This window comes from Salmo salar, chromosome 27 (assembly GCF_965601325.2).
Source record: "Salmo salar chromosome 27, fSalSal1, whole genome shotgun sequence".
Classification (NCBI taxonomy): Eukaryota; Metazoa; Chordata; class Actinopteri; order Salmoniformes; family Salmonidae; genus Salmo; species Salmo salar.
This window is the reverse complement of record NC_138317.1, coordinates 19,270,001-19,291,656: the sequence shown is the minus strand read 5'-3', so window position 1 is coordinate 19,291,656 and position 21,656 is coordinate 19,270,001. Positions and strand designations below refer to the sequence as shown.

The 21,656-nt window shown below is 43.9% G+C and overlaps 1 protein-coding gene across 4 annotated transcripts in view; it reads left to right on the top strand.

Moving 5' to 3' along the window:
- The window catches only part of LOC106588593 (RNA polymerase II subunit A C-terminal domain phosphatase), a 134,702-nt gene that overhangs the window by 28,365 nt on the left and 84,681 nt on the right, over positions 1–21,656 (top strand). For all 4 annotated transcript variants that reach the window (XM_082970079.1, XM_082970080.1, XM_082970081.1 and 1 more), the window contains 3 exons: positions 9,198–9,339; positions 9,428–9,646; positions 14,436–14,598. In XM_082970079.1, coding sequence (XP_082826205.1) covers positions 9,198–9,339; positions 9,428–9,646; positions 14,436–14,598 — 524 coding nt within the window. The remainder of the gene's footprint in view (positions 1–9,197; positions 9,340–9,427; positions 9,647–14,435; positions 14,599–21,656) is intronic.

Sequence of the window (21,656 nt, the reverse complement as noted above, 5' to 3'; positions counted from 1 at the left end):
GTTAGGTACATTGGTGCAACGACAGTGCTTTTTTCGCGAATGTGCTTGTTAAATCATCACCCGTTTGGCGAAGTAGGCTGTGATTCGATGATAATCAATACGGTGCCTGTTAATTTATTTGCAATGCAGGACAAGCTAGTTAAACTACTAATATCATCAACCATGTGTAGTTAACTAGTGATTATGTTCAGATTGATTGATTGTTTTTTATAAGATAAGTTTAATGCTAGCTAGCAACCTTGGCTCCTTGCTACACTCGCGTAACAGGTGGTCAGCCTGCCACGCAGTCTCCTCATGGAGTGCAATGTAATCGGCCTTAATGCCGATTACCGATTGTTATGAAAACTTCCAATCGGCTCTAATTAATCGGCCATGCCGATTAATCGGTCGACCTCTAGTTGGAACTTTTGGAAATGAATGTGAATCGCAATCACAGTATCGTATCGCAATACATATAGATTTGCAATACATACATTTGTATTGTATTGGCACCAAAGTATCGTGATAATATTGTATCATGAGGTCCCTGGCAATTCCCAGCCGTACTGTTTATACTGTTTATGTTAATTGAAGTCTGAGTGGTGTGGTAAAGCCATAGGTGGAACACAACGCAGATGGATCATATAATTTGTTTGAAACATATTGACTGCCGTGTCAGAGGTCAGGTTTCCGTCAATATAGGAAGAATATCAATTGCATACTCCTCGCCTCCTTCTCTAAGGCCATTGGAGGAGAAGGTCAGAGGGGAGGGATCTTCTGGATCTTCCCCATAGCCTGTTGATGCAGCAGGTCAGATCAGAGCAGCACTACAGGGCCAGCCATGTCAGACTCATTATGTCATGATGATCACCTCTCAAATGCATCAGAACCTGAGCCCGGTTCACACCTCAAACACATAAGAGCCTGTCCCCCTGGTCCATAATCATCTCAAACACCTCAACCATCTCCCACCTCCTGGTTCACTGGTCCAGGTCATTTCAGGTATCTGTTTATTCGGCTGTTTTATTGCTCGTTTGGCAGAATAAAACAGTTGGCTTGTTCACCAACATTATCAGATAGACTGGATTACTGAGAGAGAGGAACTGTGTACTCTCTGCCAGGGTGTTAAGTCTCTTGTCTGCTTCGTTGGATTCTGAGGCCAAACAAACAAGAGGAGCAAAAAAAAAACTGCCTAAAGTAAAAATGTTTCACTCAAGTCAAGTGATTTTTCCTTCGCTAAGTAGATAATCATTTGCAAAGGAAAAAGCTGCTAATATCATTGCAAGTGTGTTTGTCTTTGTTAGGAAACCTCAAGAAGAAGAGCACAGTATAATGGTTGTTGCTCACTGAGTCAAATCACATTTAAACAAGGCAACCGCAAACATGTCGGCCCCCAACAAAAAGGACAATTGAGATATTGCGTGTGACTAACACATTTTCAGTTAATTACTATAGCTCCTACTTTGGGCCAATCTGTGTCATTTTGTAAATTCCAGATCTTTGACAAGACTCATCATTCACCTGAGTTTTGACAAAATAGTGCCAGTACTGTCTGAGGTATCGCAGGTGACTAACATATGACCGCATTGACACCGATCCACAGTCATCATTGGGGAACCGTTATGGTTGGAAACTACACTACGTGGACACATGTTCATTTCAAAATCATTAATATGGAGTTGGTCCCCCGTTTGCTGCTGTTACAGCCTCCACTCTTCTGGGAAGGCTTTCCACTAGCTGTTGGAACATTGCTGCATGGAACATTCAGCCACGAGAATTAGTGAGGTCAGATTGATGTTGGGCAATTGGGCCTGGCTCGCAGTCGGCGTTCCAATTCATCCCAAAGGTGTTCAATGGAGTTGAGGTCAGGGCACTGTGCAGGCCAGTCAAGTTCTTCCACACCGATCTCGACAATCCATTTCTGTATGGACCTCGCTTTGTGCACAGGGGCATTGTTATGCTAAACCAGGAAAGCCTTCCCCAAACTGTTGCCACAAAGTTGGAAGCACAGAATCATCTAGAAATGTCATTGATGCTGTAGTGTTAAGATTTCCCTTCACTGGAACTAAGGAGCCTGAACCGTGAAAAACAGCCCCAGACCATTATTCCTTCTCCACCAAACTTTATGGTGAATTGATGCATTGGGGCAGCTAGTGTTCTTCTGGCATCCGCCAAACCCAGATTTGTTTGTCGGACTGCCAGATGGTCAAGTATGATTCATCACTCCAGAGAACGAGTTTCCACTGCTCCAGAGTCCAATGGCGGCGAGCTTTACACCACTCCAGCTGACGCTTGGCATTGCGCATGGTGATCTTAGGGTTCTGTGAGCTTGTGTGGCCTACCGCTTCACGGCTGAGCCGTTGTTGCTCCTAGGCATTTCCATTTCACAATAACAGCACTTACAGTTGACCGGGGAAGCTCTAGCAGGGCAGAAATTTGACAAACTGACTTGTTGGAAAGGTGGCATCCTATGACTGTGCCACATTGAAAGTCACTGAGCTCTTCAGTAAGGCCATTCTGCTGTATTTCAACACAATGTTCCATTATGGTATCAGGTTTCAAATGGAGAAGGCATAGCTGTGTTGATGAATGCTGTGGATGCATCCTTAATGGCACCTTATTCCCTTTATAGTACACTACTTTTGACCAGAGCCCCAAGGGCCAATTTGGGACTAAGGCCATGTAGGGAAGAAACATGCTGGAATGAGGGGAGAAAATATTTTGGCACTTCTAACTGTTCCAGTAACATCATCTGATCAACACATTTAACCTCAACATCTAGCAGAGAGAAAGGTGTAATGGGATGGTGAATCAATACTATGGTTCTCTGTTCATCCCTATCATTATACAGTCATACTGTATTGTCTCTCTGTTCATCCCTATCATTATACAGTCATACTGTATTGTCTCTCTGTTCATCCCTATCATTATACAGTCATAATGTATTGTCTCTGTTCATCCCTATCATTATACAGTCATACTGTATTGTCTCTCTGTTATTCCCTATCATTATACAGTCATACTGTATTGTCTCACTGTTCATCCTTATCATTCATTATACAGTCATACTGTATTGTCTCTCCGTTCATCCCTATCATTATACAGTCATACTGTATTGTCTCTCTGTTCATCCCTATCATTATAGTCATACTGTATTTTCTCTGTTCATCCTTATCATTATACAGTCATACTGTATTGTGTCTCTGGTCATCCCTATCATTATACAGTCATACAGTATTGTGTCTCTGGTCATCCCTATTAGCCTATTACACAGGCTAGAAGACTCCATCACTGTACATCTAGATTATGAAGTCTCTCTAGCGAGCTAAACCATAATTAATATTAGGCCCACTTAAAGTAAAGTTTCACCCCAAAACTATCTTTTGGCATTTGTTTCATAAGTCAATTGTTGATATAGCCCCAAAATGTTTAGCATGTTTTGGTATTTTGTTTCTAATGAAACAAATACCAAAATATCGTTTTGGGGTGGAGTTTTCCTTTAAGTGTTGAACCCAGAGAGCCTTGTAACCTACAGTACATATTCTGTCCTGAATTTAATCAGTCCCTTAACGAATTCCGAACAGAGAATAGCCTAAGCTGTTTCTTTATTGCTTTTCTTAGCTTTAGCATTAGCATATTCTGGTCCCTAATGGGCATAGATGCTATTACACTAGCCTCTTAGAGATATTAAACTGTCATTTGGATTGCAAAATGCATTCTAGTGTAACGGAGCATCAGCCGGAGTGTCTTGGGCTATTGAATCTGTACAGGGCTAGTTCTGGCTTGCACCGTGAAGACCACAGTGACCGAGTAAAGCTGTACAATTACCAGGTGTTACTGATTTGATGAACACATACATAAGACAGATATCACTAGCTTGTTGTTCCATTAAAATCCTGTCACTACAGCCGTGGTTTCAGTTTGGTCTAGCTAAGCACTTCGCTGGCGTTCAATCAAGTGGTGCTATCAGAGTTCCTACTGACTGAAATGAGGTTTGGTTCGAATCGCTAACATGACCCAGCCTTCTAAAGATGGAAGACCATTACCAGTCTTCTCTTTTCAATTATAAAGGCGTGAAGATTCCATTAACAAGACAAACAGGCCTGGACAATGAGTACAACTTTGTTTTTAGATTTATCCTTGAACATTCATGCACTTTTTAAGATGGGAGACTGGATTCACATGTCTAGTATGCAGGGAGGTAGAGGGGCAGACGGACCCTTTCAGTCCCATTTTTAAAAGTAACTCATGTAGGCACCTCTTCAGTCATTACAGAGAAATGTGAACAACCTTTCTCTGCAAGTCTGAGAGACACTGGCTTTATAGAGCCACCTCACCTCCTGACTCTACAAATGTCACAAGTACCTTCCTGTTCTTGGAAACCCATTGACATCAATGGTGTTCCTCTGAAAGAGGAGCAGGGAAGAATAGTCTGTCTGGGTCAAACACGTGATTCTTTCCCTCTGGTCTTTCGACTTAGCGTCAATGTGGTTGACTGACGTCATGTCTCTAAAGGAATAATAGCCCAGCGGGATGATGTTCTTCATCCAATTCAACGTGCCCTCAGACATCATCAAGCACAGGAAGTGGCAGGCAGCATTGCCGTCAGCTGCACTTTGCAATCAGCGGTCCGTGGGGGCTCAACGAGCTCTGTACGTCAGAACCGGACTAATTCAACCACAGAGAGGAGGAGGGAGACGGGGAGAGGGCGCACGTAGGGCACCGCAGCATACAGGGTCCCACTTCATGTGAAGAGGAAACGTTAAGAAGCTGCCACTGTGTGGGCTGTCGGTACAATGGCCTGAGTGACAGTCATTGTGTGGGCTGTCGATACAAGTGCATGAGACAGTCTATCATTCATTGTACTGGGATTTATATAGGGGTTGGGCTCACTCTGGGTGACAATGTCTCATAGTGATTTTCTTGAAGGTCGATGTCCCTAGAGTTGGATAATGTGTAATAGATGTGCAGCAATGGCAGTTATGTTTTCACTCTTTCATTCCTCCATCCCATACATTTTTCCCATATGGATTTTCCCATGTGACAATGTCACACTACAACAAGTTATTGCTCACGTACAGTGCCTTCAGAAGGTATTCACACCCATTTACTTTTTCTACATTTTGTGTTTGAGCCTGAATTTAAAATGTATATGATTTTGTCACTGATCTACACACAATACCACATAATGTCAAAGTGGAATTATGTTTTCAAATGAAAAGCTGAAATGTCTTGAGTCTGAGTATTTAACCCCTTTTGTTATGGCAAGCCTAAAGTTCAGGAGTAAAAGTGTGCCTAACAAATCGCGTAATAAGTTGCATGGACTCATTCCGTGTTCAATAGTGATTAACATGATTTTTGAATAACTACCCCATCTCTGTACCTCAAACATACATACAATTATCTGTAAGGTTCCTCTATCGAGTAATTAATTTCCTGAACAGACTCAACCACAAAACAGGGAGGTTTTTCAATGCCTCGCAAAGAAGGGAATCTATTGGTAGCTGCTGATTTTCCCTTTGAGCATGGTGACATTATTAATTAGGCTTTGGATGGTGTATCAATACACCCAGTCACTACACAGATGTCCTTCCTAACTCAGTTGCTGGAGAGGAAGGAAACTACTCTGAGATTTCACCATGAAGCCAATGGTGATTTTAAAACCGTTAGAGTTTAATGGTTGTGATATGAGAACTGAGGATGGATCAACATTGTAGTTACTCCACAATACTAACCTAATTGACAGAGTGAAAAGAAGGAAGTCTGCACAGGAAAAAAAATATTCCAAAACACGCATCTTGTTTGCAACAAGGCTCTAAAAGTAATACTGCAAAAAAAATGTGGCAAAGAAATTAACTTCTTGTCCTCAATGCAAAGCGTTATGTTTGGGGCAAATTTGAGAGGAAAACCTTGTTCAATCTGCTTTCCAATAGACACTGGGAGACGAATACACCTTTCAGCAGGACAGTAACCTAAAAAAACAAAGCCAAATCTACACTGGGTTTGCTTACTAAGACAACATTGAATGTTCTCGTGTAGCCTAGTTACACTTGTCGAACAAAGTTTAAAATGTATCAGGGTTTCCTTTTTAAAGCAATTTTATACAGGTAATTCTGATTATGTAAAGAGGTCAATGTTATGTTGACCTCAATATTCTGTAATTGTGTCTGTATACTGTAAATCTAAGCTTTTCATTGATATATGATTAAAGTATATACGTGAGCAATAAGGTGTTGAATACTGGTAAAATCCCAATGTGATGAAAGACTGATAACATAGCAGTGCAGCAATGGCAGCGTTCTCTCACACATTTTCCAACTCTAGGGACAAAGACCTTCAAGGCAATCGTCACCCCAATTGAACTCGACAGCCCAAATTGTGGGGTCTGGCCCATGGGCTAATGTTTTAGCTACCTTGGCTGAACAAAATGAATTATACATCTCAAATCTCAGCATTGGCAGTCAGATCATATTCAGAGGATTTGTCTGTCTGGCTGCTGTTGCTATGCAATCTCAAGGCTGACCTCTTGTTGTTCTGGATTATTGGCTTATAGCTAGCTACACAGTCAGAACTGAACACACTAGTGTCAATTTCAGACACACCTAATCAATTTGGGGAGAAAATATGGCAAAAAATGATAGGCAATCGATGTGCAGAGCAGAGTCAGTATTTGCCGCTGTGAGATGGGCTAACCTTGTTAATTGGGTACGGTGCTGCTCTGAGATGCAGTTCTCTATCTCTGGGTCAGACATCAATAGCCCCAAGTCAAGTGGAAATTGCTGCTCTCTGAACTGACAATGCCAATAAAATAGAAACTGATTGTCAATGGAACCTAATAGATAGGTGAAAAATGAAATGCTTCAGGACAATTGTTAATTGGCTTTGAATGTATGATTTGAGGCTCCCCCTAAGTGTTTTATCCCCCCCCCCCCCCCAATTTCTTGGTATCCAATTGGTAGTTAGTCTTGTCCCGTCGCTGCAACTCCTGTATGGACTCGGGAGAGGTGAAGGTTGAGAGCCGTGCGTCCTCTGAAACACGACCCAACCAAGCTACACTGCTTCTTGACACAATGCCCACTTAACCCGGAAGCCAGCCACACCAATGTGTCAGAGGAAACACCGTACTCCTGGCTACCGTGTCAGCGTGCACTGCCTGCCACAGGAGTCGCTAGAGCGAGATGGGACAAGGACATCCCTGCCGGCCTAACCCGGACAACGCTGAGCCAATTGTGCGCCGCCCCATGGGTCTCCCGACAGAGCCTGAACTCTAACCCAGAATCTCTAGTGGCCCAGCTAGCACTGCGATGCAGTGCCTTAGACCACTACGCCACTCGGGAGCCCCCTTGAAAGTGTTGGTTTTAACAATAAAATCCACTTCCATTTTCTGTATATTTCTCTCTTCAGTTTGCTCCTGTTTATGCAGCGTGGTTGTTAAAGTGGAACTGGCAGCATATTAACTACTTTGCAGATGTGAAACGGACAATCCTATCAGTAAAAAAGATCTAATTCCCAGTTTATGCTTCAAAACCAACTTTCTAAGAGGTTTTAAAAATAGGTTATACTTGAATCAAAATTCCATGAGGTACAGTAAGACCTTTTAGGCAAAATAGATGGATGCAGTTCAATGCATGATTCATGTAATTCACCGATACATTTCTTGGTAGTCCCAAAAACACTGGGTTGTAAATTACAGCTGGCCTGGTACATTGTTTGCTGCCTCCACCTATTCGGTATCCACTGTTTCAGTTTCAATGACTCAATATTTTGAACATAAATGGACGACTAACTAAGGCAGGGTATGTCAATACAATCAAACTAGCTAGGGCAATGATCACAAGTCAGTCCTAACGTGACTAATAGGCTAGCGCATGTCAAACCCAAGGCCTGCGGGCGAAACGGGACACAGTGAGTCAACATTACAGCCTGATGGACTCGCATTGGTGAATTCAACTTCGCGTGTGCTGTTTTACAGCGCTCAGCGGAGGGAAAGTGTACAAGACCCATGCCACAGGCCTAGCTAGGCTTCTAAAAATGTTGCTTTGGTTTTAAAGATTGACAATGAATAACCCAAAACTGCTACAGAAAACCATGCTACGGAGAAACATGTAGGCCTATTACACAACATGTGGGCAGTGTCCTAGGCTGGCTCCTCGACTACAATACATTTGGAGTGCACCATGCAACACTGCTGCATGAAACACCGGTGATCCATGCAGTGCAAAAAAACACGGAGCCTAACTTTAGCTATGTCATTGGAGGAGTGAGTGACTGCCTTCCCCCATATCGTTTTTCTTTGACTATAGACAGATGCAGGTGTCAATTGGCTAGCTAGCCAGAAATGGGAATCGCTTCGCTAGCTAACTAGCTACCTGTGTTCAACTTGAACTGTTTCTGAGTTGTCAATCAAATGTATTCGGCATCGATCAAATGGGCGGGTAGGCAAGTTCCCATTTCAGCTGTAAGAATGAGCAGGCTACTATTCCCCATCGTTTATCAGTGCAATTCTGACGGCCAACTAGCTGAAAAAGTTTGAGAGGGTTTAACTAATGTTCCCTCGTTTAGATTTGAGCTCATCTTGCTCTGGCTAGCATTAGTTGTTGATCTTGTTGTTGATGTGCTATATGCAACTGAGGGAGAGAGATCCTACCTTTTCATGGTTATATTATCAATAGGACTGTGAAGTTCCCAAATGTAAGAGGACTCCCGTGGTGTTTACAGAAATCCATTCGGGTGTATTTTGTGGCTCTTGGCTAATACGTTGTAATGATCTAAAGTCGCGCTGTTGCTACTGCTTGTAAACACATAGTCCAGTTCAAAGTTAATCATGCCAGGCCCGTGTTCAAATGTTTTATTTGAATTTAAGCCTACTGTATCTCTCTGATTGGCTGTGGCGCACCAGTCTGCATTGACTCGATGCTGGGCAAAACATGTTTTTATGAGGTTTTATTTGCTGCAGTGTCTATTAATTGTCCAAACACGTGCCTGCTTTCCCACTATATATTGCTATAGCATTTTCACGTCTTACTATACGTGAAAATGACCATATCTAAATGCTCACTTGTCAGAAAATGTATTCTTCCTGGGGGTATATATGAACAGATTTTAATAAAATTTCATGTTGCTAAAACGCTGTCCGTTCTACTTTAAGTTTTTGGTATCTAGCAACAGACGGTATACTGTTTTCTCTTCTTGATTGACCCTCTCCTCGTCTCTCTCAGGTACAGAGAAGGTGCGTCAGGCCCAAGGCTGTAAACATCTCCATGTGGTGAATCCTGACTGGCTGTGGGGATGTCTGGAGCGCTGGGAGAGGGTGGAGGAATCACTGTATCCACTGAAGGAGGACTACACCAAGACCCAACGGTATACACACACACACACACACACACGTACACAAAGTCACAACAGTACACACACTCGCACAGTTATCTGATGGTGTTTCTGTCTTTAGGAGCAACAGCCCAGTCACGTTCCCTGACCTCCAAGGATCCTTCCAGAACCCCCGGTTCCCCCCCGCCCCCCTCCACCACCACCCTCCAGCTGCCCCTGAGGTGCGGACGTACGACCCGGTCACGGGGAAGCTGATTCGCCGTGGGCCTCAGGCCTCCAGACCACCATCTTACCTCCAGGCCTCCATGTCTGCTGCCCACGGCGACCAGACCTCGCTCAGGTACTGACCTGGCAATTCAACTGTGTTCACAACAGTGTGTGGCGTGTACTTTTGGACAAAGTGCACACATCAGCCATGGTGATCACAGATGATGATGGATGACATGCGTGTTCAGATCGGTCCTCTTCTCTGTGTGTGTGTCCATCAGATGTATTGATATCTGGGATTGATGGTTGGCTTTTCAGGGCTTCTAAGTATCTAGTAAGTCTTCTTGCCCCCCTCATCGCTAGATGAGCGAGGGCGCCAGGTCTCGTACCAGTTAGGACATTCTGGAACGCAGCTTGTCTCTGTCCTGTCCGTCTCTTTGCTCTGATGGCTGCTATACGGTGGCAGGTAGCCTAGCGTTGCAGCGTTGGGCCGAAAGGTCGCTGGTATGAATCTCCTAGCCGACTAGGTGAAAAATCTCCCTGTGCCCTTGAGCAAAGCACTAATTCAACGTTTCCCAAACTCTGTCCTAGGAACCCCACGGGGTGCATGTGTTGTTGTTTTAGAGTTTGGGAAACCCTGCCCTAATTGCTTCTGCAACTTGCTCTGGATAAAAGCGTCTGCTAAACCAGGGTTTTCCAAACCCAGTCCTGGTACCCCCCCGGGGGCACGTTTTGGTTGTTGCCCTAGAACTACACAGCTAATTCAAATAACCAACTCCTCATCAAGCTTTGATCATTTGAATCAGCTGTGTAGTGCTAGGGCAACAACCAAAACGTGCACCCAGGGGGGGGGGGGGCCCAGGACCCAGTTTGGGAAACCCTGTGCTAAATGACTAATGTAAATGTATTGCCTTACATTTAGTTGACGCCGGGCCCTGTATACAGAAGAGCTCTGAAAACTTTGTCAGCGTTCAGAAGATGTAACAATAACTCTGGCAGCGCTTACAGCTTTAACGTAGAGAACGGTGTTTGGTCTGTTAATCATATTTCTGTTAGTAGGCCGGGTACCAACTGTCTGTCTAGGAGCCGAGCAGCAGGTGTTTACGCTGCAAGGTGGCCCCCCGACCGACCCAGCTCCCTCTAATTAATACAAATATATATGTATATGTATACATGAGGCCCACAGCCTATATGCTGTGTGGATTTTTCTCCTGGAATGAAATGATTAGCCAATTCCTGCAGGAGTTTCTGCCTGTTCATTATGTTCTACAGCTAGAGGTGAAGATGAATTAGGATGTTAATGCTGGAAAAGTCTGTTTTGGAGGAGAAATAAAATACTCGGGGCTAGGATGAATGTGATGGGAAACTGCTCATTAGTCAGCAAGCAGCTTCAATAAGTTGTATTAACACATTTGTATTTCCCAGTCCAACCTTAATGTTGTATGTTACTTGCAGTGTCTGCATGTATTTCTGTTTTCAGTAGTGTAGGTAGCTTCTTTACCCATAGTGTGTCAAGATTAAATCTGGCTCACTTTAGAAAAACCTTCTGTCCTTCCTGTGTGAGTCACCAAAAGCATCTCTGTCACCTCAATTGGTGTGTACAGAAGAGTTAACATCCTAGGCTTGGTGTTGGTCTCAATTAAAATGTTTTCCTTTGAGCCGGCTCCAAATGTTGTGAAAAGTTTTCATCTCTAAATTGGCTGGTGTCTGTTTACCGGACGGTCTCCGCCGGTGGCTCCTCAACTTTCTGCTTTGAGACAGAAAAGTCATGTTAATAACATCATAAGGAAGCTTCGCAGCAGAGCAGAGTTTCTCTCTCATACACACACACACACACACACACACACACACACACACACACACACACACACACACACACACACACACACACACACACAGTGAGGCACAATGCTGAATTTTTGTTACATAAAACCCAAATCATCAAAGAAGCTCTGCGCCCAATTAGAGACCACCAGGAGGAAGTGCTGCCGCCTGCAGTGCATACTGGGTGATGTGGAGTGTCGTTCCCCTCTTAATCGCTCAATACTTTCTTGGTTTCTGGGCAAAATGTTCCTCAACATCACCACTCAGTGCGACCAGCCTGTCTCAGCTGTTTATCCTCAGCTAGCTACACCCCTGTTCTCAACGAGGTCCTCTAACCAGATCTAACAGGACAGTAGTGAGGACAGTAGTGAGACGTGCCAACCCCAGGACTGTCTACTCTATCCTAAACAGATATGGTTTTTTTTGTGTCTGATAATTATTCCGACTTTTCCGGGGACAAACGTACCGATATATCTGCCAATATACTGTTTTACTGCGGGGATTGAAAAGGTGTTTTTCAACACTCAATTCTCAAACTGCCATCCAAAAGAGCAATTGTCCAGTAACTTCATAAGCTGATGTCCTACATTGTGAAAATAATGCCACAGCATGAGAATGAGCACTAGTGTTCAGATCAGCATGAGAATGAGCACTAGTGTTCAGATCAGCATGAGAATGGGCACTAGTGTTCAGATCAGCATGAGAATGGGCACTAGTGTTCAGATCAGCATGAGAATGGGCACTAGTGTTCAGATCAGCATGAGAATGGGCACTAGTGTTCAGATCAGCATGAGAATGGGCACTAGTGTTCAGATCAGCATGAGAATGGGCACTAGTGTTCAGATCAGCATGAGAATGGGCACTAGTGTTCAGATCAGCATGAGAATGAGCACTAGTGTTCAGATCAGCATGAGAATGGGCACTAGTGTTCAGATCAGCATGAGAATGGGCACTAGTGTTCAGATCAGCATGAGAATGGGCACTAGTGTTCAGATCAGCATGAGACTGGGCACTAGTGTTCAGATCAGCATGAGATTCTCTTTTCATCCTATTTATTGAATATCGGTCATCGTTGGAATTATTGGCTGATACGTTATATCAGTAAAAGTCCAATATCGGCCGCCGATATCAGTCGGGCTCTAATTATTTTCCCAGCCTCACCTTGGCTCCACACACACAGCCTCACCTTAGGTCACCTTGGCTCCACACACACACACACACAGCCTCACCTTGGCTCCACACACACAGCCTCACCTTAGGTCACCTTGGCTCCTCACACACACGCGCACACACACGCGCACACACACACACACACACACACACACACACACACACACACACACGCACACGCACACGCACACGCACACGCACACACACACACACACAGCCTCACCTTGGCCGTCCTCATATATCCTATAGCCTAAACATTCTGCCAAACACAGTCTCTAAGCCACACTCCTTAGGAGCTCCTTGTAGCGTATCCAAGGATGTTTCTGGGTTCTCCTTCATCTGTAAAATACTATACAGTAGCAGATACCACTCATCTGTAAAATACTATACAGTAGCAGATGCCACTCATCTGTAAAATACTATACAGTAGCAGATGCCACTCATCTGTAAAATACTATACAGTAGCAGATGCCACTCATCTGTAAAATACTATACAGTAGCAGATACCACTCATCTGTACAATACTATACAGTAGCAGATACCACTCACCTGTAAAATACTATACAGTAGCAGATACCACTCATCAGTAAAATACTATACAGTAGCAGATACCACTCATCTGTAAAATACTATACAGTAGCAGATGCCACTCATCTGTAAAATACTATACAGTAGCAGATACCACTCATCTGTAAAATACTATACAGTAGCAGATACCACTCATCTGTAAAATACTATACAGTAGCAGATGCCACTCATCTGTAAAATACTATACAGTAGCAGATGCCACTCATCTGTAAAATACTATACAGTAGCAGATGCCACTCATCAGTAAAATACTATACAGTAGCAGATGCCACTCATCTGTAAAATACTATACAGTAGCAGATACCACTCATCTGTAAAATACTACATAGTAGCAGATACCACTCATTGGGAGAAGTGATTGTGTTGTAATGAAGGTCATGCACAATGTGACTGGACAGGAGGAGTAGCTTAAAATAGACTAATCAGATTCGTCAGTGAAGGGCAATATTCTAAGTAGACCTCATTTATAACATGTTATGTATCCTGCTTGGCTTAAAATGAAGGAAATATATTTGTAATTTCCTACTTTCCCAGTGGATCTCTCTCTGGTCTGCAATCCGCTCTGTCTCCCACTGGGAAATGTCTCATTTTCACAGCGTTTAAAAGCCCAGAAGTTGCACCCCTCCTCCCGTCCTCCCTCCCTTCCTCTCCCTCCACCCTCTTTCCCTTCTTCCCTACATGTTCTCCCCCTACACTCTGTGGTACACATCACAGATGCGTCCTGCGTTGTGTCGACGTCCTAGATTAAAAAAGGAAAGTTTAATGGGTAGCATCTGTCATTTTTATTATATTCATTTATAGTTTTACGGTATCGTTCCTCAACATCGGTCCTTGACTTTCTCCCGTGTCTTTGAAAACGCACGCGCAAACTTGAAATGTGGTTTGTGGCCAACCACATTTCACCTGCCTTTGACAGGACCTGTCTGTCTGTCTGTCTGTCTGTCTGTCTGTCTGTCTGTCTGTCTGTCTGTCTGTCTGTCTGTCTGTCTGTCTGTCTGTCTGTCTGTCTGTCTGTCTGTCTGTCTGTCTGTCTGTCTCTGTCTGTCTGTCTAGTAGGGTTGTAATATTAGCCGTATACTCCTGATATCTCCTAAGGCTGATGGACTGTAAGCCTGACCCTCTACTGAAAGTTTAGAACATAATGGAAAAATATAGCTGTTTTGGTAGCTGAATGTGATTCGAAGACGCACAAAGGGTGTTTCTCTTCCTCTTTCCCACGATCGGTCATAACACGTCACTGGTTTTCTCATGGTGATTCACAATGCGTTTATTATGGCTAATTAGGTCATGGTTGGAGATGTTTGTGTCTGGCTGATGGTGGTTTGTTGTGGTGTGACCAGGGGGGGTCAGAAGGACCAGCAGAGGGAGACGGCGGGTCCTTCCAGTCGAGACGACGAGCAGCCTGGACCCTCCTGCCGGCGGAGGGAACGCCAGCCCAGCATGTCAGAGACCAACCCTCTCTACACATTCTGTAAAGAAGACCTGGACAGCATGGACAAGGAGGTGAGGAACACACACGCATACATTCTACCTACTAAACATTTTTCAAAGATGTAGGCAAACTGAAAGAAATACCAACAGATCTGGTTGGAAGGACCATGGAAAATACATTCTGTCACAGACACAATACCTTTACATGTGTCTCACAATGAACTCTGTGTGAATACAGATTCTATACAGTCTTCAGGCAGGGTTGGAGCTGTACGGTGGACTCTCTGCGGCGGGCTATATTGAGCTCCTAATATCTGCCGTACACAGACAGAACCCCACACACACACACACAGAACTAGACAGAACCACTCGGACATTAAAAACATCAGTACATCCTTTGATGTTCCATCTCTCTCTTTAAGGAAAGTATTCTGAGAATATAATCATTACGCACGCACGTGTTCACACACACACACAGCGGTTATAGTGCTGTTTTTCCTGGCACATCCACTGTGTGCCGACTGCATCTCCAGCCTCCAAGCTAGATAATGGTGTTTAATGACATCTGAGGGCTGCTAATGTGTCAGGGGACAGACTCCTGGGTCCTCTCCAGCAGCCTCTATTTGTCTCAGTAGGGCTGTCCAGAGTATGCCTGACTGGAAAAGCTGTCAGTTCTCTGCTTGTTCAGAAAATGACAATGGACAATAAAAGTATTCCTCTACGTCAAGTTTCTCCACCACTGTGTTAGTACTTCTGTTCTCTGCTGTCTGTCACTCACTCGTCTCGCATGTCGTGTGACCGTGCGCTTTGCGTTGTTAATGATGATGATGGCACCACGTAGTTTTAATTCATTCCCCAGGGAGCCCAACTCTTGTCCCCCTACTTATGTCTGGCTGGTAAGAGAAGTTCCTCGTCACACGACATGCTCTAATTGACTGGTTAAAGAGAGTCTGAGTGATGCCTATGTCTGTTTGAGGTTGAGCTGTCTCGCTTTCAGCCCCCCCCCCCCACACGCACAGAGACAGACAGAAATCATTTGTATATAAAGGAGAGTGTTTTATTGAGTTGTTTTGAACGGTATTCTATCCCCTGTAGTCATTTTGTGGACATGGCTTTTAAGTTATCTGGAGAGAGACGAGGTGAAAGAAATGAGAACCTGATGGCTGAATAAAAACTGGAGCGACACTCATGATCGAAATCTCTGTGACGTTGTTTTCTCTCCACTTCCTGACCTGGGTTTTTATTATTGTCATATAGAATATGACAGGTGGCACTTTTGATACTCTTCTTTTCGGATTTTTTCTTGTGCTCACCTCTATCCCTCTGTCTTTATCCTTCTCTCCACCTCTCGCTCTCCTTCTCCCTCGCTCCCTGTCCCCCTGACCGTGCCACCAGTACAGGTCACACAGCTTGTCACGGCAAATGGGTTCCAGTTGTGAGTTTTAATGTAATGGTTTAGATATCACTGTGACTGGGGACACTATGATTGACGAAGGGCTTGTTGTGAACCAGGAGACTGCAGAAGTGGATTACGGCTGTGGCACCCCTTTCACTTTATTGAATTTGCCTTTCGTGTTCTCAGTAATGTACCTATTCTCTTTAGAGGGATTGCCTGAGCTCTGGTCAAAAGTAGTGCACTACATAGGGAATAGGGTGCCATTACGGACACACACAGAGCGAATGTCTTCAGTCTCTCTTGATCTGTTTATGAGTTCAACCGAAAGATAAAGTTCTGTAACCCTGGTCGCCGCAGGCTACGGTTCTGCACTTCTGCTGCGGCTCGGAGAAACGGCTGTGCCAGGGTCTTCCATGAAAAGACTCATTTATTATTTCTTGTCTTTGGTCCTTTTTAGTTTTTAAGTGTTGATGGGAGGAGAATGCGCAGGCTGCACCATGTGTCCTTGTTAAATCACTGACCTAGAAATAACGTGTCTCGGCCTGAAGCTCTTGTTACTCCTCTCTTTTTGATGGGTAATGTTCTGAGTAGGTGTTCAGGTGTTCAGAGTGGCTGTGTGTGGATGAGGAGAACTTTTTTTTTTTAGTATTGATATTACATCACGTCCATGAGCCATGAGATGCCTTCCCATCAAATTACAATTTGCTACTTTTGCCACCTGCTTTTTTATCATTGACCACATGTACAGGGGTCAATAACATAACTAGACATTTAATGGTATATTACACAACCCATGTTCATTCATTCTCCATGTCTCTGAAGTCATTTCAGTGTGGGGTTATTAACCCCTGTTTTAACCGATCTCACTGTTGTAAACCATATCGGTTGTCCCATTTCTACAATTTTCCCATTATGTCCTTTAACTGTTGTTGTAGGTCTGTTATCTAACATCACCCAGCCTGTTTTCAGTGTTCTCTGCTATCGGGTTTGTTTTTATCAAGCTTCACCGAGCCTGTGTTTAGAATGGTCATTAAGCCTCTTCCATCCTCCTTTAAAATGGCTGTTTTCTTTAACATAGCTATTTTCTCATTCAAAGGAAAGAACAGCCGGTCTACAATCAAACATAATTTGATAATGCCGTGGCGCTGCTATGCTGCCTCTGGTGCTGGGGGGCCTTGAACGTGTGCAAGGCATCATGAAATCAACAGATTATCAGGTGTTTTGTAGTCCAATGTTCAACCCGGTGTGTAAAAACATGGTCTCAATTGAAGGTTGTGGGTCTTCCAGCACGACAAGGACCCCGAACACACATCAACAAGCACCCAGGAGTGGTTAAGAAGAGATGCTGGAATGTTCTGGAGTGGCCAGCGAATGTGAATCACATCCAAAATCTATGGTGAAATCTGAAAACTGTTTTTTTATTTATTTCACCTTTATTTAACCAGGTAGGCCAGTTGAGAACAATTTCTCATTTACAACTGCGACCTGGCCAAGATAAAGCAAAGCAGTGGACAAAAACAACAAAACAGAGTTACACATAAACAAACATTGTCAATAAAAGGAAAATAGGAAAATCTATGTACAGAGTGTGCAAATGTAGAAGAGTAGGGAGGTAGGCAATAAATAGGCCCTAGGGGTGAAAATAATTACAATTTAGCATTAATACTGGAGTGATAGATGTGCAGATGATGTGCATAGCTTTATTTATGTATTTGCCATTAATACTCTGTTGGTCCTAAATCAAATCCCGATTTAAATATCTCCCTCCAGTATGTGGCAGACGGTTGGTGTTTTTCTAGCAGGTAAATGAGTGGTCATGTCAACATCAGTATATCACTGGGTCTGGCTGCCCTGTCACTGAGCTACTAGCCATTTCAGGACCGTCAATCTGCCTGCATTAATAATGTGTTTAAATATTAGGGAACTCAAATCATTAATAATTTAGTCAAATCTTACCTGATTTGACTAGACTTGATGTTGCCAGGGAAGTATGTTAAAGTGTATGGATTACTACAGCCGAACCCAGTGTTTTAACAGTCTTTTCTCAGCAGCGTATGGCATCAGGTCTGTCAGACAGGCTGAGGAATGGGCCGACTAATGTGGTGATCACTGATCTACAGTACGCTCCTACAGAGAGACAGGTAGTGAGCTCCTACAGAGAGACAGGTAGTGAGCTCCTACAGAGAGACAGGTAGTGAGCTCCTACAGAGAGACAGGTAGTGAGCTCCTACAGAGAGACAGGTAGTGAGCTCCTACAGAGAGACAGGTAGTCAACTCCTACAGAGAGACAGGTAGTGAGCTCCTACAGAGACAGAGGAAGGAACAGATTTATCCATCTAACGTCTATCGTTCCTTAAAATGGGAGAAGATCGGGAATCAGGGGCTGGATTACATGTAACAGACAAAGCAAGTGCATGAGCTAAGGACGTAATGTTGAGGTTAATTTGCAATTCATTTAATTCTGCCTGTCTGAGTCATGAAATGTAGGCTAACGCCCTCATGTCTGACTTGGGTGGAATAAACGTTTTTTTACCACCTATATCAAACATTCTGGGGCTTTTTGGCGCCTTGGCGGTCATTTAAAGGTTGTTTCATGGTAATCGATTCAATGGCTGTATTAAAACCATTAAATGGTTGCTGAAGATATTTAGACCTGCCACTGAATTTCTATTGTGACCCAAAGCCAGTCTTCTCTGCTCAAAGACCTCAGTTCTCACTGTAGATGGAGTGCTGTGATTGGTTGTGTGATGGACCATGAACAGGAAGGAATGCGGATGCTGGGTATTGTTCCCTAAAGACCAGCAGTGTTGTTGTGTAAATGTGACATTTTGGATGGTAGAACTTAAAGCTCCGAGGGCTTCAGGAGCCAAAAGCCAGAATTCTAGCAGACAGACACGTTCTCCCAAAGTGTAGATGCTTTAAAGTTATACATTCATCAGTCCCTCCAGGATTCTGCGATTGCATTATTCTATGCAAAATCAACCAGTCCATGCATATTATACGAGAGCTTGCAATTTTGACCAATCACCACACTTTTACTGCAGAAGAAGGTCCCATCAAAGGGTTCGCAATTTCGACCACTGTTACTTTGGAAAACAGCCCAATCAAACCACACGTGAACAAATGTTTTTTTCCTGCCTAAAATATCACAGCTAAAGACTGCAAAACTATTTCCAAATGTTTTACATCAGGGATGGGGTCCAAAAAAACAGGAACTCATGTGGGGCCGCAGTGGCTCGTGGGTCTGCAAGTCTTCACATTTTGCCTTAGTGCATATAGAAAATGTTGCCGTTTTAAATCAAGTTTGCTGCAGTTCTACACATTTTGCCATGGGGCGGAGAGATTTTGCAACTGGATAAATCATTTCCTGCAATTCTACACATTTTGTCATAGGGTGGGGAGAAATGTTTGCTGTGAAAGTGACAAAAGTCTATGTAATTGGACTGTCTAACAAAATTGTTAATTCGAACAGTTTAGATAGCTGGCTAGACTAACTTGCCAATCTAATCGGGGTTTTTTTTCTTCTGATATGGGCTAATTAAGTGACTGGCATAACACGAGAGAAACTGCTAATGCACAACCAAATTTCAAACTCTCAACCGTAAGTTCAGACCTTGACTGAGTTTGGAAATTGATGCGCGGGCCTACAAAAGTGAAGCCGCCAGTTGTCCGTCCCTGTTTTTAATCTGAACAAAAATATAAACGCAACATGCAACAATTTCAAAGATTTTACTGAGTTACAGTTCATATAAGGACATTGATATAAATTAATTGGGCCCTAATCTATGGATTTCAAATGACTGGGCAGGGATGCAGCTGTGGGTGGGCCTTGGAGGGCATAGGCAGCCAGGTACAGCCAATCGAAATGAGTTTCTCTCCACAAAAGGACTATATTAATGACGAACATTCAATTCTCTGGCAACATCTCTGGTGGACATTCCCGCAGTTAGCATTCCAATTGCACGCTCCCTCAAAACTAGAGACATCTGTGGCATTGTGTTGTGTGACAAAACTGCACATTTTAAAGTGGCCTTTTTATTGTCCCCAGCACAAGGTGCACCTATATAATGATCATGCTGTTTAGTCAGCTTCTTGATATGCCACACCTGTCAGGAGGATGGAATTTCCCGGCAAAGGAAAAATGCTCAATAACAGGGATGTAAACAAAATTGTACACAAAATTTGAGAGAAATAAGCTTTTCTGTGATTTATTTATTTTTTAGCTCATGAAACATGGGACCAACACTACATGTTGCGTTTATATTTTTGTTCAGTGAACATGAAAGTGGGGGAGAATTGTTTAGCACTTTTTGAACACGGGAAAGTCACTTCGAATCAGCATCGCATGTGTAAAGAATGTCTGACCAGCCACCACAGCAGCAGTCAGCAGATCACTGTGAGCGATAGCAGGGAAATCTGTGGTGTTCTTTTTGAACTTACCTTCACTGACTCGAGGAGAATCGTTATTCTTTTTTGTTTGAACTGCTGGCCGACAATGAATCGCAGTGAAGGCTTGATACACACTCCTCCGGCTCAACATAGCACCTCCCAGAGACATGCTCAAACCAACAACTGTCTGTCATGTGTGTGTGCTAGAAAATAGATCATGCTGGAGGCTGCATAGAGACATATTCTGCTTAAAGTCGTGCTATATTTGAGTGCATATATTGTATTGGTTTATTTTAAATGAACATGATAGAGAAAAATAGAAACTCAGCAAAAAAAGAAGCGTCCTCTCACTGTCAACTGCGTTTATTTAAACTGACTTAACATGTGTAAATATTTGTATTAACATAAGATTCAACAACTGAGACACAAACTGAACAAGTTCCACAGACATGTGACTAACAGAAATGGAACAATGTGTCCCTGAACAAAGGGGGGGGGGGGGTCAAAATCAAAAGTAACAGTCAGTATCTGGTGTGGCCACCAGCTGTATTAAGTACTGCAGTGCATCTCCTCCTCATGGACTGCACCAGATTTGCCAGTTCTTGCTGTGAGATGTTACCCCACTCTTCCGCCAAGGCACCTGCAAGTTCCCGGACATTTCTGGGGGGAATGGCCCTAGCCCTCACCCTCCGATCCAACAGGTCCCAGACGTGCTCAATGGGATTGAGATCCGGGCTCTTCGCTGGCCATGGCAGAACACTGACATTCCTGTCTTGCAGGAAATCACGCACAGAACGAGCAGTATGGCTGGTGGCATTGTCATGCTGGAGGGTCATGTCAGGATGAGCCTGCAGGAAGGGTACCACATGAGGGAGGAGGATGTCTTCCCTGTTATGCACAGCGTTGAGATTGCCTGTAATGACAACAAGCTCAGTCCGATGATGCTGTGACACACCGCCCCAGACCATGACGGCCCCTCCACCTCCAAATCGATCCTGCTCCAGAGTACAGGCCTCGGTGTAACGCTCATTCCTTCACCGATAAACGAGATTCCGACGATCACGCCTTATGAGACAACTGCGACTCGTCAGAGAAGAGCACTTTTTGCCAGTCCTGTCTGGTCCTGCGACGGTTAGTTTGTGCCCATAGGCAACGTGTTGCCGGTGATGTCTGGTCAGGACCTGCCTTACAACAGGCCTACAAGCCCTCAGTCCTGCCTCTCTCAGCCTATTGTGGACAGTCTGAGCACTGATGGAGGGATTGTGCGTTCCTGGTGTAACTCGGTCAGTTGTTGTTGCCATCCTGTATCTGTCCCGCAGGTGTGATGTTCGGATGTACTGATCCT